Source organism: Numenius arquata, chromosome 10 (genome assembly GCF_964106895.1).
Source record: "Numenius arquata chromosome 10, bNumArq3.hap1.1, whole genome shotgun sequence".
NCBI lineage: Eukaryota > Metazoa > Chordata > Aves > Charadriiformes > Scolopacidae > Numenius > Numenius arquata.
In genome coordinates, this window is record NC_133585.1 from 25,217,760 (window position 1) to 25,236,414 (window position 18,655).

Sequence of the window (18,655 nt, forward strand, 5' to 3'; positions counted from 1 at the left end):
AGCGTGTCCCGTGAAGGGCAATGAAGCTGGTGGGGGGTCTGGAGAACATGTCTTATGAGGAGCGGCTAAGGGAGCTGGGGTTGCTTAGTCTGGAGAAAAGGAGGCTGAGGGGAGACCTTCTCGCTCTACAACTACCTGAAAGGAGGGTGTAGCAAGGTGGGTGTTTGTCTCTTTTCCCAAGTAAAGAGTGATAGAATAAAAGGAAATGGCCTGAAGTTGCTGCGGAGGTTTAGATTGAATATTAGAAAAAATTTCTTGACTGAAAGGGTTGTCAAGTATTGGAACAGGCTGCCCAAGGAAGCAGTTGAGTTGCTGTTTCTGGATGTATCTTGAAGACGTGTAGATGTGGCACTTAGAGACATAGTTTAGTGTTGCACTTGGCAGTGTTAGGCTTATGGTTGGACTTGATGCTCTTAAAGGTCTTTTCCAACCTAAATGATTCTATGGTAACAGGAATTTCCATTCCACTTTTCCTTAGGTAGCCTCAAGCAGCTGCAAAAGACGGCAAAAGAGTACAGCTGGTTTGACCCATCACCTCTCATTGTCACATGCTTTCTTGTCCTGGTTCCAGTGCTCACAGAAGCACAGGACTGCTTTCAATAGATAACCCTCTACCTGGCAAAATAGCTACTTTGCCGCTACAGAAAGTTGGTGGTCACCCTCTTTTTTTTTTTTTCTTCTTTTTTTTTCTCTGTTACTTCTCAAAGAATCATATGCTTTGTACCTGGTAGCCTTTCTTTTGTATGTAGGGCTTGACATGGCTGGGCCCCCATCAATCTTACTGATTATATGATGCTTTTTGAGGGTCCTGATGTATTTTCGCAGCAGGTTCAATAGGGGGTTGATCCATTTAATTGCAAATGATGTTTGGGAGGGGAGCACTGGGGAAGATGAAAGGTGGCTAACTAATTTTTTTTACTGTGTATCCTGTTTAGTCGGATAATTGGTTGATTTTGTGTTTCTTGGTATGTGTTTTACTAAGCACGAAATTTTCTGGAACTCCCACTGTTTCTAATCCACTTTAATCTCTAGTTAGTAAAGGAAGTGGTATTTATTTTCATTTGTAACTGCTTGCTTTTTATTCTCTCTTTTTTTTTTAAAAATAGATGGAAAAATTGGTGGATTCGTGGAATTCTCACTCTAGCTATGATTTCTGGGTTTTTTTTTATCATATACCTGGGATCATTTATGCTGATGCTTCTGGTAAGTTTGTTTAAATTCCTTCTGCCATGCAAGAGTTACTTGATCTCTTTGTTCATTGTGCCTAAGGCAGCTGGAAGCAAACGGCACAGACAATTCAGAGCAGTTTGTCTCTTATTTGTGTAAATGTAAATACTTTTGAAAAGCACTGGACAGATTCACATCTGGGCCTTGTGGATTAGGGACTTCTCATATACTGTAATTAACTTTTTTTTTTTAAAGTAGGAATTAAAGTAACTCTAAGAAGTTGAATGAATGTTTCCTTGTCCAGTTCCCATCACCTACTGTAACATTCTTTGAGGTTTAAAAACAAACAAACAAAAACAAACAAAAAAACAAACCCAAAAAACCCCAACCCAAACCACCAACAAAAATCCCCCAAAAAATTAAGACACAAAAGTTTCATTTTTGAGGCTAAGGAAAGCAGGCAGCTCTGGTCTGCTGTCTGTGACTGGCACTGAACGGCTTTCCTCAGGCATATTCCATAAATACCCTACTTCTGCCTTGTGGCCTTGGGTTTATCTGTAGAAGGGAGCTAGATCCCTTTCCTAGGTACAGAGATAAAGTGCCATGACTTAGGTCATGAAGTAAAGAAAAAAAAAATATAAAAAAAATCATACACCCTGTGTACCTGGTCAGCCTTTACTGCTTCTTTCCCTCATTTTTATTGCTGGTATTTTTATTGAACAACGGTTTAACTATTTTTCCCAGTCACAGCAAGTAACAGGCAGGATGTGGCTTCTAAAACACTGAAATTGGTATTTCTGGGTAACTGCTTTGATTTTTCACTCTAAGTTTAACTGTCAAAATGTGCTTTTACTTTTTTCATGGCCTCCTGTGAAACACCTTTAGCTGTTCATAGAGTCATTTAGGTTGGAAAGGACCTCTAATATCAAGTCCAGCTGTTAACCTAACCCTGCCAAGTCCAACACTAAACCGTGTCCCCAAGTGCCACATCTACACATCTTTTAAATATCTCTAGGGATGGTGACTCAACCACTTCCCTGGGCAGCCTGTTCCAACACTTGACAACCCTTTCAGTGACGAAATTTTTTCTAATATCCAATCCAAATGTCCCCTGGTGCAACTTGAAGCCATTTCCTCTTATCCCATTGCTTCTTACTTTGGAAAAGAGACCAACACCCATCTTGCTACACCCTCCTTTCAGGTAGTTGTAGAGAGCTATTAGGTCTCCCCTCAGCCTCCTTTTCTCCAGACTAAGCAACCCCAGCTCCCTCAGCCGCTCCTCATAAGACTTGTGCTCCAGACCCCCCACCAGCTCCGTTGCCCTTCACTGGACCCGCTCCAGCACCTCAATGTCTTTCTCGTAGAAAGGGGCCCAAAACTGGACACAGCACTCGAGGTGGGCCCTCACCAGCGCCCAGGACAGGGAGACGATCACTTCCCTACTCCTGCTGCCCACACTGTTCCTGATACAGACCAGGATGCTGTTTGTCTTCTTGGCCACCTGGGCACACTGCTGGCTCATATTCAGCCGATTGTCTAACAACACCCTGAGGTCCCTTTCCACTGGGCAGCTCCAGCCACTCTTCTCCAAAACAGTGCTCTGCATGGGATTGTTGTGACCCAAGTGCAGGACCCAGCACTTGGCCTTGTTGAATCTCATACCTTTGGCCTCAGCCCATTGATCCAGCCTGTCCAGGTCCCTCTGCAGGGCCTTCCTACCCTCAAGCAAATCAGCACTCCTGCCCAGCTTGGTGTCATCTGCAAACCCACTGAGGGTGCTCTTCATCCCCTTGTTCAGATCATTGAAAAAAAACAGACCTGGCCCCAATACCGAGCCCTGGGGAACACCACTTGTGACAGGCCACCAACTGGATTTCACTCCATTCACCACAACTCTTTGGGGCTGGCCACCCAGCCAGGTTTTTACACAGCCACCCAGGCCATGAACAGCCAGTTTCTCCAGGAGAATGCTGTGGGAAATGGTGTCAAAGGCTTTACTAAAGTCCAGGTAAACAACATTTACAGCCTTTCCCTCATCCACTAAACGGATCATGTTGTCATAGAAGGAGATCAGGTTAGTCAAGCAGGTCCTGCCTTTCATGAACCTGTGCTTACTAGGCTTCATCACCTGGTTGTCCTGTATGTGCTGTGTGATGGCACTTGAGATGATCTGCTCCATAACCTTCCCTGGCACTGAGGTCAGACTGGCAGGCCTGTAGTTCCCTGGATCCCCTTTCTGGCCCTTCTTGTAGATAAGTGTCAGATTTGCTAAGCTCCAGTCATCTGGGACCTCCCTGGTTAGCTAGGACTGCTCATGATTGATGGAAAGTGGATTGGTGAGCACTTCCACCAGCTCCCTCAGCTGAATCCCATGTGTGTCTAAGTGGTGTCGGTTAGCAGGTTGCTAACTGTTTACCCTTGGATTATCGGGGCTTCATTCTGCTCTGTCTTCCAGAGCAGGGGGCTGGGTAGCCTAAGAACAATTGGTCTTACTATTAAAGACTGAGGCAAAGAAGGTATTAGGTACCTCAGTCTTTTCCTCGTGCTTTGTCACTATCTTTCCCGCTGCATCCAATAAAAGATGGAGCTTCTCCTTAGCCCTCGTTACTAATTTATTTATAGAAATATTTTTGTTGTCTTTGACGGCAGAAGCCAGATGAATTTCTATTTGGCCTTTGGCCCTTCTAATTTTCTCCAAGCATAACGTCGCAACATCTTGTAGTCCTCCTGAGTTGCCTGCTCCTTCTTCCAAAGGTCATAAATTCCCTTTTTTTCCCCTGTTTTGTCTTGAAAGACTGGAATACTGTTTCATCAACGTTGCGGTCTGCATTATAGTCTCTACGTCTGAATTAGTCTGGTTTATATTTCCTGTTTTCAGATGAATGACGTAACGAACTAGTAATTCATTGTTTCATTGGTGGAGGATTTTCTTTTTCGTATGTGGAGAAACAACAAAAAAAGCCCCTTTAAATTTTTGGTCACTGTAGAGAGAGATTTTTTTCCAATCGTTCCTTTATTAGTCTGTTACACTTGAGAATGATGATAACGAACAAAAAGGAACAAATCAATTTGCAGCGTGATTCGGTATATTTATGGTATACTCTGAGATTGCAATCATGAGCAAAGCTATCAAGAGATGAACCAAAAAGTAATTAAAGTTAGTATAGAATTGCAATAGAGTTCTTTCTCTGTTGTACCATACAGCAAAAAGTCTGTCTTCTAATATAATAAACTGTTGATAAAGTTGAGACTATGTGAAAAGAAGAATGGAGGGGAAAAAACAGTTGTCTTCATTAGTTATTTCATTTCGCTAGAATCAAATAGCTTACATGTATACAAGAGTTGTTGTGCTAAAACCAAACCTTAATACTGAAACTGAAGATGCCCAGCGACTTGTAGGAAGGGTAATCTCGTGAAGTTTGGAGGACAAGCCCTGAGACTGCTCTAAAAAGTTGAGAGGCATGTTTTATGTTTGCCTGCTACTAAGGTAACAGGCACAAGCTTCCATGACTTTGGACCCCAGTGTCCTTTCCCACTGTACAGTGCAGTCCTTTAATGTTGCTCTTGCGTACGGCATTTAAGTTTTATAATGTAGGCCAACCAAAAGAAAGAGCGTGAGGTAGGAGAACTTCAAAAGTAACTCACTTAGGTGGTGCATGACAGTTTTAAACTGTGTTCACGCATTGAGCAAGGTGAAATTTATTCATGAATGCAGGTGGTAAGAGAATACTGCAAAGCCGACGTGCCGACATGCGCAATCGGTGTGGGTAGGTTCTTACTCCTGCCTCTGCATGGGATTACTGGTGACCTGTGTTTGGCAATACTTGATATCTGGGCAGGGCAATCTGCTTGGTGACTGTGGATTAGACAAAGCAGTCAGTCTTTGGGCTCCAAAGGAGACCCCGCCAGGACGTACTACCAGACTTGCACGGGCAAGCGCTGAAATAGTGAGATCAGCAAAGTAAAATGAAGGCAGTGGAGGGTGTGACATTCAGACCTGGGTCAGACAAGCTTTGCTTCTAATCATCAATGCTAATTGCCCTTAATGAGATGCTTGCAAGTGGAAGACCTGGGTGTCCAAGTTGTGTTGCACAGCCAGTTTTTTCCATCGAGCCTAGAATATATTTCTTAAACTAAATTTAAAGATAAAACAGCCAAAGAAAATAGAATAGCCTTCTTTGTGGGAAGTCCTTCTGACCTGCTGCTGCCAAACTGTTTTAATGAAAAAAAGTCTGGAGCTTTTCCTTGTTTCACAAACACATTCTTCCAGCTAGCCCTTCTCAGCATGCCTAGTGGTTTGTGGAGAGCTTTAAATGGAGCTTTAGTTTTCCTTGGACTTGCTTTGAAGTTTTCTGTGTGGAATTTGAATTCAGAATAATTTCTCCCCTTAATGCAGATTGTAGTACTACTTTCTGCCTTTAAGAAACAACTGCAGCATATTTACATAGTTTTTTATTTCTCTTATTTTAGGTCTTAAGCATCCAAGTGAAGTGTTACCATGAAATCATTACTATAGGTTACAGAGTCTACCACTCATATGATTTACCATGGTTTAGATCCCTCAGCTGGTGAGTAGTAAGCAAAAACATCAATAAGTACGGATGTGAAACTTAAATCTTCATGTTCTTCATATCCTGTCATGGTAGAACGACAACTTTGTAGGTCACGTGCGGACATAAAACTTGGTATCTGCCTCTAGTACAGGATTCTGTAGTTGTCTTCCACATGTGAACTTGGACAAGTCAGTTGACCTTTTACTACCTTGATTTTTCCCTTGTTATAAATATGTATATACGTACATGTATATGTATGCATGCATATGTGCTTCAAGTCAGAATTGAGCCTGTGTAAGCTATCTAAAAATGTGCATAGCCAAATAATCACCTGATATGTATTACCTGAACTGCTTTGAATTAATTTATTTTTTTTTATTATTTTTATTTTTTTTTTTTAGGCTTTTAACCTTGCACAAGAAATAAATAGGACAGGTACCTTAAAGGCTCCTCTTCACACACATAGAGAATAAAAATAATAACATACAAGTTTTAAAACCTTTCCAATTGTGCACCTAATTACAGGACTGTATAAATATAGTGTTGGGGGATCTTCTGAAAGATGAGATTATTTTTTCTGGCAAATCCTGGATACTTGTGACAATGTCCAGCTTATTTAGGGCTGGATAGAAGTGAGGAAATCAACTCTTCTACTGAGTTCTGGGAAGAACTTCTGGTTAGAGTCAGCGTTATGGGAAGGTGTTGGGCACATGTAGCCTCTAAGGTGCTTAAGGACATAATTCTTCAGACGTGACCTATATTGTGTTGTTTTGGTTTTGTGTTGGGTTTGGTTTTTAAAGGAATTGATATACCCGGGTTATTCCCTGTCTCTTACCACATTGCATCTTCACTTCTAGAAGCAACTTTACTGTGTAATGTGGTGGATTCTTGCTGTTGGCTCTTCTGTAAATGCTAATCAGTTCCTCTCTGGTCACTCCTGGATTATCCAAGGGACTGATCACAGAATCACATGGGGTTGCCAACCCCCCTGCCAAAGCAGGTCCACCCAGAGCAGGTCCCACAGGAACGTGTCCAGGTGGGTTTGAATGTCTCCAGAGAAGGAGACTCCACCACCCCTCTGGGCAGCCTCTTCCAGGGCTCTGCCACCCTCAAAGGAAAGAAGTTCCTCCTCATGGTTAGATGGAATTTCTTGCATTCAAGTTTGTGCCCATTTCCTCTTGTCCTGTCCCTGGGCACCACTGAAAAGAGACCAGGAGCGCACATCTCCTCTAAAAATTTTGGCAAGACCACAGAATAATTCATGTGTGAGTCTGCTCTAGCTGTAGAGCCAGAAGCGACAGACTAAAGCAGACAATAGATGATGAGGGGCCTGGAGCATCTCTTTTAGGAGGAGAGGCTGAGGGACTTGGGTCTTTTTAGTCTGGAGAAGAGAAGGCCGAGGGGAGACCTCATTGCCCTCTACAACTCCCTGAAAGGAGGGTGTAGAGAGGTGGGTGTTGGCCTCTTCTCCCAAGGGAATAATGACGGGACCAGAGGAAATGGTCTGAAGTTGGGGCAGGGGAGGTTTAGATTAGATATTGGGAAGAATTACTTTCCTGAGAGGGTGGTCAGGCAGGTGGAACAGCCTGCCCAGGGAGGTGATGGAGTCGCCATCCCTGGAGGTGTTTAAGAAGCGTGTAGACGTGGCACTTCAGGGCATGCTCTAGTGCCCGAGATTGTGGGGGTCTTTTGTGTGTGTGTGTGTGTGGTTGGATTCGGTGATCTCAGAGGTCCTTTCCAACCATGACGATTCTGTGATTCTGTGCGTATGAAAACCTGTGACAGAATACTTGTGTACTGACTGTTTTGACTGAAAGGAATTTCTTTGAAGATCCTTCAAAAAGAGGTGGCTGAAGGTGACATTGTAACTCAGTCGAATGTTGGGTGTGGACATACTCCCACAAAATTATTTTGAAATAGTTGTAGTAATAGCTGCATTTTCTAGTTAGTTGATGGATTTAACCCTGTAAGATTATTGCTGTCAAGAAAGCTAAAAGGCAGAGTGTGTGGTGGAGTGGAGCAGGAGATGCAACAGTAACCCTTTCAGGTAAGAATCGTTAGGCCAGATGGCAAAAGGGTAGTTACGTTCAGATCCTCAAGGCCCGTGTCGGATTCACTGTCCTATAATCCCAGAGGATTCATTATGCAAGTACCCTTTTTTCCTGTTTGTAAGGCAGAAATTGCAAACTACCCTTATTAGGATACAGGAAAAGAATATGCAGAATGGCTTGTGTTGGTATCGATGATAGCAGATACTTCATCTGTACTTTTAGAATATCTGGAAATGACTTACATAGGTTTGGAGTATTCAATAGTGTAGTTAAGGATGAAATAAATTTTCCAACTGTATCCTGCAAAATGTATTTGTTTTTCTAGTGCGGTTGCTTTAGAATAAGTAAATTACAAAAATTGGCTTGTCAGAGGAGACACCGACCCAGAAGTATAAGACTGGATTTATACTTGAATTTTATTTTTCTCGCATGTCTTTTCTACCCTTCTGGTTTTCCTTGTGTGGTGTTTTTTGTTTTGTTTTGTTTTTAAGAATGACACTTGGATATCTATTATCTTGTTAAAATAACTGCTAGCTGTTGTATGTTGTAGGTACTTTTTACTTTGTGTGAACTACTTCTTTTATGGAGAGACTGTAGCTGATTACTTCGCTACCTTTGTTCAGAGGAGAGAACAGCTTCAATTCCTAATTCGTTACCACAGGTTTATATCTTTTGCACTCTATTTAACAGGTAAGCATAGGAAATTGCAAAAATGAAAGAAATTTGTGCTACATTTGTTTCTGTGCTTATTTCTTTAAAAATATATAAATTAATTGCTTCCCAGCTTTATGCACTTTCAGTTTCTTTTTCCTCTTGATGTTGGAGGAATTTTGTTGCTCGCTGTTCCGTTTTGCCTGGGAATAGATGAATGTAAATTTTGTATTCACTGAGAAGAAAGAAGCAGCCTAAATAAGTAGATGATCTTGAGAAAGTTGAGCTAATAGTGCTCAAGAGAAGTTGGCATGAATTAATTTTGATCACTGAAGGACTGAGGCTCAGTACCTGAATACAGGAATGCTGTTTTGGCAGTCTGTGGAGATAACTTGTATGTGTAATTGCTGTGCTGGGTTGATGCTTTATTGTGCAAGTGTTCTGCTAGGTCTACAGCAGTTAAGATTTACCAATATATTTTTAAACTGATTATTCAAAGTGCCTGAGGCTTTATTTTGTCTGCAAGATGTTCGGGTGCTTGCCTCATGCATAGATTTTCCTCCCTACCCAATGAAAGACTTTTTAAAAATCTCTTGTCTAGGAAGAAGAGACATAAGCTGGCAGTCTTGTGGGGTATTGCTTTGTGAACATGTAAACACAGTCTACGGTGTTTTCAGCAATGCAGTTAATATTACTTGAGCCTAAAATTAAATCAATAGAAGACGCAGATTGGCCTAAGGAACAGGAGACTGTTATGGCACAAATACCTGTAAAATACATTAAAAACCCTGATTTTAGTGATGAACTGTCAGTCTGCCTACTGTTAATTTTTTTTTTTTTTTTTTTAAAGCCAAATAAGAATTCTAATTGGTTCTTAGATCACAAACTTGAAACCAGCTTTGTAAGACTTGACCTTTTCAGCTGTCTTTGGCTTGAGGAAACTAACGTAACTAATGCATGGTGACCGCTGAAGGGCGGTGAGGGGAGAGGTGAGACAAGCCAGTCGTGAGCAAAAGCAGGAGGCAGAGCATAGCAGAGCCCCTTGGTGGCTGTTCCATTGGGACCCGGGGGGGGTCACTGGGGGCTGTCCCCAGGGTTAAGGGCCTTTTGAGGGCTTCTGACCCTCCTGGCGTGGGAGGTTGCCCTAAGGGAGAAGAGATGCTCTGTTAGTCCCCCAGAATGTTTCTTTCAGTCAATTGAATTCTCCAGTGCCTGCACTTCCTGCTTGCATTGTATGCAGCCGTATGCCTGCCTGGAGGAAAGGGTCTTTTCCTTTCAATTATTTTCATTAACTATTCAAAACCAGCTTGTCAGCCTGTTTTTTGAGTGGTTTTTAAAGGTGATGGTCTCCTCCCTGAAAAAATTGATGCCTATGATGGGACCTTGTAAGTAGTGAAATGGATGCTCTTTACTGTTGTTAACTAAAGGTCTAATGAGAATAATTCTAATGTACACTTTACTGAATGCAAGCAAACGTTCCTTGCAGCAGAGGGATTAAAAGCTGCTTCAAAAGAAGAGAATTGCTGGTATATCTCAGTTCAGTATAATTAAATATAAGATGGTACAAACTGCACTTGCTTTGTTTTACAGGCTTCTGCATATTTGTTTTGAGTTTAGTGAAGAAACATTATCGTCTGCAGTTTTACATGGTGTGTATTATCCGCTTTGCTGTGGTCACTCACATTATGAATGTCACTAGAAACAGTCATGTCCCTATGTTCATGAAATAGCTTGGAAGAGGGGCGTGGAAAATGTGCTTAAACCCACAGTGGCATGAAATCAAGTGGCGTTGGGCTGCTTGGTATCCGTTCACCTTGCGGCTTATTATTATTATATCATGGCATGTGGCCTTTTAGTCGATACAAACTGTCATTGGTGAGGCTTTGTGCATGTACAGTGTGATGTGTTTCCCTTAGTAATAGGCTGATACTGAAGAGATTCCTGGAGAAAGGGGTGCGCTTCTCCCTCCCAGGTCCAAAGCCAAATAGTTTAGGGTAGGGTGGGAAGTGGTTCTTGTGACTCAAGTGTTACTTTGCAGAGGCCCCACTGAAGTACTATGAAGGGAACTTGGTTTTAACCCCCACGTGGAAGGTTTATTCTCTGACATTTAACAGCAGCTCTGGTTTTCAGCTCTGCTGTGCTCAATAGATCTATTAAAAGAAAACAGCGCTCTCATCTCTTGTATTTGTCCACTTAACAAACAGCATAATAACTAATCAAGAGCATGAACTTTTTTCTAATTTTGTTCCATCACATGTCAAAAAAAAAAAACAAACCACACCACAAAAAAACCCCTATCCAAACCAAAACAAACTCGAAAAACCCCACTGAAACCCCCCACTTCTATATAGGAATGACTAGAAGGAACAGTAAAACAGTAATGCAGCCTGGCTTCTGTCTTTAAAGAACTTGAGCAGTCAGGGCATTGCACAACCTTAAAGATTTCCTATAGCTCTCTTTGGGGATGTAGTTGACCCCGCCATTTCCACAGTGCTTTAGGTAGCACTTTACCATTGAGGATCCCTAATTCTAGACCAGGACCTGTTATGACCATGTAAAAAAAAAAAAATGTCTTACTCAAAAAAGTTTATGCTGTTAGTGGGAGAACTTACCTGACGGGGAGATGCAGCTTTTCTAGGAGAGGTGGTCTGTATCTTCTAATCTGCAAAAAAAAAGTCCTCATCTTCGGATTGGCACAAGGTAAATATATTAATTTTCCATGATTTTTTTTTTTTTTTCCCCCTTCTGGAAAGAAGGCAGAAAAAAAATGTAGTGTCAGTCATATGACTTGGTACCTGCCCAGAAAACATTAAGGTGTGAGCACCTAAGAATTGCAGTAAAACAGAGGGAAGTCAAGTATCCACTGTGTGGCAACACAGTGAACAGACCAGGAGACTAGCCATTTGGTTTTAGGTGCTGTTCCATGATCACTGTACAAATACTAAAAATTTTGCTGCAGAAACGCTTCAATTAACCAGCAGGTAATATTTTCAGAAACTTTTAGTCAGTTTTCAGCCTTCTTGAGCTGTCTTAACTGGCTGCCATAGGAAAACACGTGTGAGAAGAGAATTAAAACAGTAGGGCATTCCGAATGTTAAATCACCCAGACATTTAGAGTGCTTAAATTTGGTGTTTCTTGGAAAAACTACCACTTATTGATTTAAAATTTTTTGGAAAATAAAATCTAGTGTAGAATCTTTACTGGTAAACTGTTTGGAAACATTTGTTTTCTACACTGGCACTGCAGAATAAACACCCAAGTACGTACAGTAACACGGAGGAAAACGACTGTTTAAATGACCTTGTGCATAAAAATTAACACGTTGCTTTTGCTAATCTTGAGAATTTTCGTGTTTCATAAGAGGACTGGTATTCTGTTACGAGAGATATCCACATCTGTGTAACACGACTCTTTCACGAGTAGTTCATTACCATTTTATCGTTGCAGTTCTAACATGTCTGTTATATGTATATACAGAATATCACATTGCTTACATTTCTCTGCTGCTTTCGTGCTCAAGGTGTACGTCTTATAAAATCAGATGTTAAACTGCATGTTAAAAAATTCTGGGCGGAGGTAAGTGATGGGGAAACCTGTTAAAGCTTCAGTACTTGCTCCAGAAAGCTAGCTAACTTGTGATATACTGTATGCACACATCTCTTGCATTGTCACTAGGAGTGGTCTTTCCTGTGAGCTCCTAAGTAGTTCCTTTAGCTGACACGCCAGTATTTATCAAGGTGTACAGATCGGTGTTTTCACTAACTGTTGTGTTGTTGCATTGTTAACAGTTCGCATGGACTCATGTCACTTTGCTGATCACTGTAACTCAATCCCATCTTGTCATCCAAAATCTCTTTGAAGGCATGATCTGGTAAGGGGACAGCCATAAATCGATTTGTAACTCTATTGCATTGAGAGGTTGGTTCTTTTACATAGATCTGCTTAGGGAATAATTGTGGGAACATTTAAAGCAGCACAAATTGAGGAGCATTAATGTCTAGCTGGAAAGGGGAGTCAGAGGAATCGGGAGCGATGAGGTAAAGGATACAGGAAAGGAAGCAGAAACCTCTTTAACTGGATTGGCAGCTACAAGTATGGTAGTTTTGAGCAACTGCTCCATTTACTTGCAAAGAATAGGATTGCTTGCATGCTTGGTGAAATAGTTTCCATAGCATTTTGCTGAATGGATGAATATCTAGCAATTCTTTTTTCAATTACTTGGGAGCTTCAGGTTGCTCAGAGCTATTTATGTTAGACCATTTAATTTGAAATCCCCAATCTGGCCACCTTCCCTGTTCAGATGAATTCAGATTACTTAAAATATTTTAAGAGTTTAAATCTTGGGTATTGCTGGGTCATCTTAATGTCCCATTTCCAGCAATATATTAAATTCTGATGATGCAGTTAAACTTGATTTCTTAAAACTGCTCCTCAAAGAGTGGGTGTGTTTTCCCACCCCTCACTTCTTTAGGGACAGGGTAAATTACAAGTTGAGAAAGAAAGAAGAAGCAGCACATAAAAGACGATTTGTGTTCTTCCAAGGACATAATATTGCATGTTCTCCTTTTTCTTTTCCTGATACATGTACAACTGGAGAGATTATTGCAGAAAATACATGCTTATGGTTAGAAAGAAAACCCAAAGCCTTTGACAAAGTTTGTATAAACAAATTCTTTTCATAGTGATCGTGTTCATGTGCCAAAAACTGAACCTAGTTACCTTGCTAGCCTACTCTTTCTTATTTCCACTGGTGCTAGGCAATTTGGCAGATGGCCACCAAATCTGACTTTTAGCTTATTAATATACCCCAGCTTTTAAAAGGGAAAAAGAAGGGGTTACCAGGCTTGAGTAACAAATTCAGATGCTGTCTACATGAAAAGAACACTTGGAAAGCTGACACAGGCTGCTCCAAACTGACAGGAGGGAGAAAAGGAAAACTTTTATTTATTTATTTATTTTTAATTTAGGTATCATTAAACTTTGCAAGGAATTTGCTTGCTTTGGTGTTATCAGTAACATTAACATGTTTGTATCTGTTGATTTCTTCTTAACTGTGGTACCAGTCTTCAAGTCTGATAGGACAAAGACAGCCTGTTCACTTTTTAAGCTCATGCACTGAGATCATATTTTAATTTGAAGTAACGTGGATCTGTAATGGTCTTGATTGGCTGAAGACTAAAACCAGTATAGCTAAATATGCTGCTCATGGGGGAACTAGGTGAACGTGTTATGAAACGTAATTCCTTCAAAATACTACAGAAACATTTCCCAGAAAGAAATACTGCTATTTCATTTTCTGTCCTGTGCTTAGGTTTGGGCAGCTTTTCTTTTTCTCCATGAAACGTTTTATGTCTTTCTGTAGGTTTCTGGTTCCAATTTCAAGTGTTATCTGCAATGATATTACCGCTTACATTTTTGGATTCTTCTTTGGTAGAACGCCATTAATTAAGGTATGTACTTAGGCACCTCCTCGCTAACAAGCTTTTACAATTTATAGCATTTTTGATACTTGTTCAAAAAGTTCATGGAAAAAATACTTTCCAGTGTACTGCATGATACGCATCCTTGCTAAGAAAACAAATTGATGATCCTGTTTCTGAAGATTTGTAAGTGGAAACTGGGATTAATGTGAATGTAATATTGACATTACAGTATAATACAGTTCAAGCCTATTGCATCAACATTTAAGATCGCTTCCTTTTTGAACTTCATATGCTAGTTTAACTGCATCCTTACTGTCAGAAACTGTAATTTGAAATAAGTATATATACCTATTCCTTGTCTGGTCTAGTTGATGTAGTACTGAGAAGGCCTCAAGTAGTAATCTTCCTATTCTGGTAGGACACGCAAGACGCCACAGAAAGCCATGAATTATGATTTTCGTGATGTTGCCATGTTAACTTTTGGGTATTTAGTTGGTTCTGATGTTAAACTGCTCCTAAATTGAAAATGTGAGAGAATTTGATGAAGAAAATAGCTTGCTGCGTTGATCTCTCTGGACCTGCAGTTACTTGCTGCGTTAGTTTGCCAGTCTGTATGTAGGAAGCTAGTGTCTCTTGAGGAGCATTCCCAGCAGCAGCTGTCTAACACCCGTTCTTCTGTCACTATCTAAATGTGTACTTACTAGCAGAGGGTCTCCAAGAGAGCACTTGTGCAGGTTTCCAGGTCTTCTGCTTGAAGAAGCTCAGCTGCTTAATCAGGGTCAGCTGTGGCCTGAGACAGACAGCAGCCTCCAGACGGCGGCAGCAGATGGGAAAAGAGCTCTCTGTTCCCTCGAGCTGCCTGGTGGTACCAGCCCAACTGTGGCACTTCACCTCCTTACCTGGGACAGGTCCTAGCCATACTCCTCTACTTATCGTGTTCCGTTCCTGCAGCTGCTGACATTCAATATTTCACACATACCTTTGAAAAACCTTTAAGCTCCAAGTAGGAGCTTAATTTTCACAAACAAGGTCCAGAAGTAGAGTAAGAAAGGGTTCGGTGGTGCAACTGCTGAGGCTAACACTATCTCTTTTGTGCCTAGCTGTCTCCCAAGAAGACCTGGGAAGGGTTCATTGGAGGCTTCTTTTCCACAGTTGTATTTGGATTTATTGTAAGTAACCAGATGACTTCCCTTGTATAGGTGCGGTCTTCAACTTTCTGGTTTTACCTGAAGTAAAATTACTGACAAATTTGGTAATCTCAAACTGCTGAAAGCCTGAGAGTTAGGGGCTCTTTTTGGCTAGAGAATTTTGCCAATTCGTGACTAGCTGGAAAGGCTGAATAGGTTGTATTGACCATTTTTGCCATTACTGTTACTATATCTGGAATTGTTTTATATATTAGTTGCATACCTATTTTGAAATTGAAGTTTATTGATCACATTATTTATGCTTTGTAAAGTAGTATTTTTGTATTACATACTTTATAATGACATTCTTCCTGAGAAGTAGTTTACACTGATGGTATGCATAGAAGATAACAACAGTGTACAGTAACTGTTCTGATAAGTAATTTATCATGAAGGTCAACAGAACTCATAACTGCCAAACTTGGTTGAAATAATAGTTCAAGTTTTAATGGAGAAACAAACTGCAAAAAATGATGAATGGCTAAATTTTGGGGATTTTATAATGCAGAAATGTCCAGTAGATACGAATCTGAGATATATGAAAAAGAGCTGGGAAATGATCACTAAGCACATCAAACATTTCTCTGTCTTGTTGAGGCATTCTCCAACTTCAACAGGCTGATTTTACTCCATTCTAGGTCTCTGTTATTAAAAAGATTTTCATTATCCTCAGCTTGCGATGACAAAGCCATCCATTACAGTATGATTTTTGAGTGTAACAACAAATGCCTATTTCAGGAGTCTTTGTTTTCCTTTTCAGTTTTCCTATGTTTTGGCTCAATATCAGTACTTTGTCTGCCCTGTGGAATATAACAGTGAAACCAACAGATTTGTGACGGAGTGTGAACCTTCAGAGCTCTTTCAGATGAAGAAGTACTCTGTGCCGCCGTTGCTTCAGGCTGTGTTGGGATGGGTAAGGAAAAAACCAAGGCTTTGGTTAAAATTGAAATTGTACTCCCCAGGTTGAATGGTTTTCTAAACCTTTTTAGAAAGGGATATGAACGCTGGTAAGGCTTGAAGGGTAAGAACTGAATCAATTCCATGAGGCGCTCTGTTGCTCAGGCCGGGGAGGTGGTCACCCAAGCAGCATTGAAATGCATTGTTGGAGGAAATTACCTCACTCAGGAAAACCTGCCTGTGTTCTTGTGGCCTGTATCCTCTGCGCTGGAAATGGATGTCGCTTAAGCATTTTGTAGAAAAACCTTTTTTGAAGAGCAACCTTTCAGTTTTTATGGAAAGTGGACGAAGCCTTGTTATGGCCCTAATTAGTAGCAAGCTTAAGTAATCTTGTAGAACTTCATTCCATTTTTAGCTAGTGAATAACTGCTTGTAGGATTGGGCTTGTACTTTCTTCACCACATAGCAACTTGTGCATTAGTGCCATTGCTTCTGAGTGAAAACAGGAGTACCAGTAGTAGTTCCATGAGATGTAGTCACTGACCCTTTTCCTCACACCCAGCCTGGAAATTCTTTTAAGTGAACTGTTGTATCTTTACCTGTCAGGAAATAGGTGATCAATTATCCTACCTATACAAAGCAGCGCTTCTGAAGTCACAGGCTTCAGAGGTGATCCAACAGGAAGAGAATGATTAATAGAAACAAAGCAGCCTGTCGTTATTTCTCCTTTAGGGCAAAGAGGAGGTGACTGGGATAAAGGCAGAACAAGAGGTTTCTGCAGCGCTCCCCTCGCCTGTGCAGTGTCTCAGCACAGAGAGTGGGTGCACAGCGCTAGGGAAGGCAGTGGGCTTTGCCTGTGATTACATGGGTATAAGGCTGAAGGAGAAAAGTTTGATGTGTTTACAAGAAGAAAGCACAAACTGGAAACTAGCAACTAAACCTAAGGCTAAAAGTAAGTTATGTCTACACTCGGTACTTAGAAAAGCCGTAGTATATCTAGAGGGAGCTCCGATATTTTCATTCCAAAAGAACATACTGTTGCTTCTGGGACTGTGGAGTTGATTGTAAATTTAATAAGGATTTTCTGCACAAAAACATAATGTGGATTGAGCAGAGAGAAATCTTACTGTGTCCAGCTACATTATGTATTTTGGTAATGGGCAAGGAGATGGGAATGCCCAGTTCAGTACCAGTCCAATAGAGAGCTATCAGTTAACCCTAAAAAGAGATGGTAGTTCCACGTGCCCTTCTGGAGTATTTTTACCAGGCTCTAATAAGGGCTTTTGAGGAGAGAATTAGTTTTAGCACTCTATAGAACGTCAAATTGAATCTTCTCGTTAGGGCAGCAGCCTGGTTTTGGTTTTCCCTCTGTTACTCCATTCCTGATGTTCTGTCTCAGAAATATGACAAGATGTTATGTTTGGAAGACACCAAAAAACCTAAAACCAAAAAAACCCACAAAACCACAACCACCCAAACCCCCCCATTTTTCTAATCTGTGTCAGGAAGGAAAACAGGTACTTGCTGCCAATGAAGTCTCTCTTGTAAGAACTTGAACAGATCAAAACAAATTTTAAGGCTTTGAAAAGGCTGAGAAGAACAATACCTTTGTAAATGTAACCCAAAAAGTATTAATTATTGCTGTATGTACACAAAGGTGATGGCGTGGCAGACTAGTGCAAAATTCATATCTATCTTGTGAGTGCACTTGAAAGAAGTGACAGTGAATTGCGTGAAGGTGACAAATTTGCGGAGAGCATTAGACCACTTACTTCAGCAATATTAGGAATTTGTGGAAAGCTCCTTTGTTTATAGGAAACGGAGCTGGAAAAGCACAGCCAGGAAAGACTAGAGAGTCCCATCGTATGTTGTAGAATCGTAGAATGGTTTGTGTTGGAGGGGACCTTAAAGATCATTGAGCTCCAACCCCTCCCACTAGAGCAGGTTGCTCAAAGCCCCATCCAGCCTCACCTTGAACGCTTCCAGGGATGAGGCATCTGCAGCCTCCATGGGCAGCCTGTTCCAGTGTCTCACCGCCCTCACAGTAAACAATTTTGTTCCTAAGATCTAATCTAAATCTCCCCTTTCAGTTTAAAACCATTACCCCTCGTCCCATTGCTCCACTCCCTGGTAAAGAGTCCCTCTCCATCTCTCCTGTAGCCCCCTTCAGGTACTGGAAGGCTACTTTAAGGTCTCCCCGGAGCCTTCTCTTCTCCAGGCTGAACAACCCCAGCTCTCTTAGCCTGTCGTCATAGGAGAGGTGCTCCAGCCCTCTGATCTTCTTAGTAGCTCTCCTCTGGACTCCCTCCAACAGGTCCATGTCCTTTTTATGTTGGACCTCCACAACTGGATACAGTACTCCAGGTGGGATCCACCAGAGTGGAGTTGAGTGGCAGAATCACCTGCCTCGACCTGCTGGCCACACTTCTTTTGAATCAGCCCAGTGTGCTGTTGGCTTTCTTGGCTGCAAGCGCACATTTCTGGCTCATGTTGAGCTTCTCATCCACCAAAACCCCCAAGACCTTCTCCTCAGGGCTGCTATTAATAATGTTCTCCACCCAACCTGTATTTGTGCCTGGGATTGCTGTGACCCAGGGCAGGACCTTGCCCTTGGTCTTGTTCAGCTTTATGAGGTTCACACGGGTCCACCTCTGAAGCCTGTCCAGTTCCCTCTGGATGGCGTCCCTTCCCTCCAGTGTGTCGACCGCACCACACAGCTTGGTGT

At 41.5% G+C, this 18,655-nt stretch overlaps 1 protein-coding gene across 1 annotated transcript in view; it reads left to right on the plus strand.

Moving 5' to 3' along the window:
* CDS1 (CDP-diacylglycerol synthase 1) overlaps positions 1–18,655 on the plus strand; it is a 37,603-nt gene that overhangs the window by 11,880 nt on the left and 7,068 nt on the right. The window contains exons 3-10 of the mRNA XM_074154748.1: positions 1,107–1,203; positions 5,638–5,735; positions 8,322–8,461; positions 10,013–10,071; positions 12,212–12,294; positions 13,786–13,873; positions 14,947–15,015; positions 15,794–15,946. Of these exons, the coding sequence (XP_074010849.1) occupies positions 1,107–1,203; positions 5,638–5,735; positions 8,322–8,461; positions 10,013–10,071; positions 12,212–12,294; positions 13,786–13,873; positions 14,947–15,015; positions 15,794–15,946 (787 nt within the window). The remainder of the gene's footprint in view (positions 1–1,106; positions 1,204–5,637; positions 5,736–8,321; positions 8,462–10,012; positions 10,072–12,211; positions 12,295–13,785; positions 13,874–14,946; positions 15,016–15,793; positions 15,947–18,655) is intronic.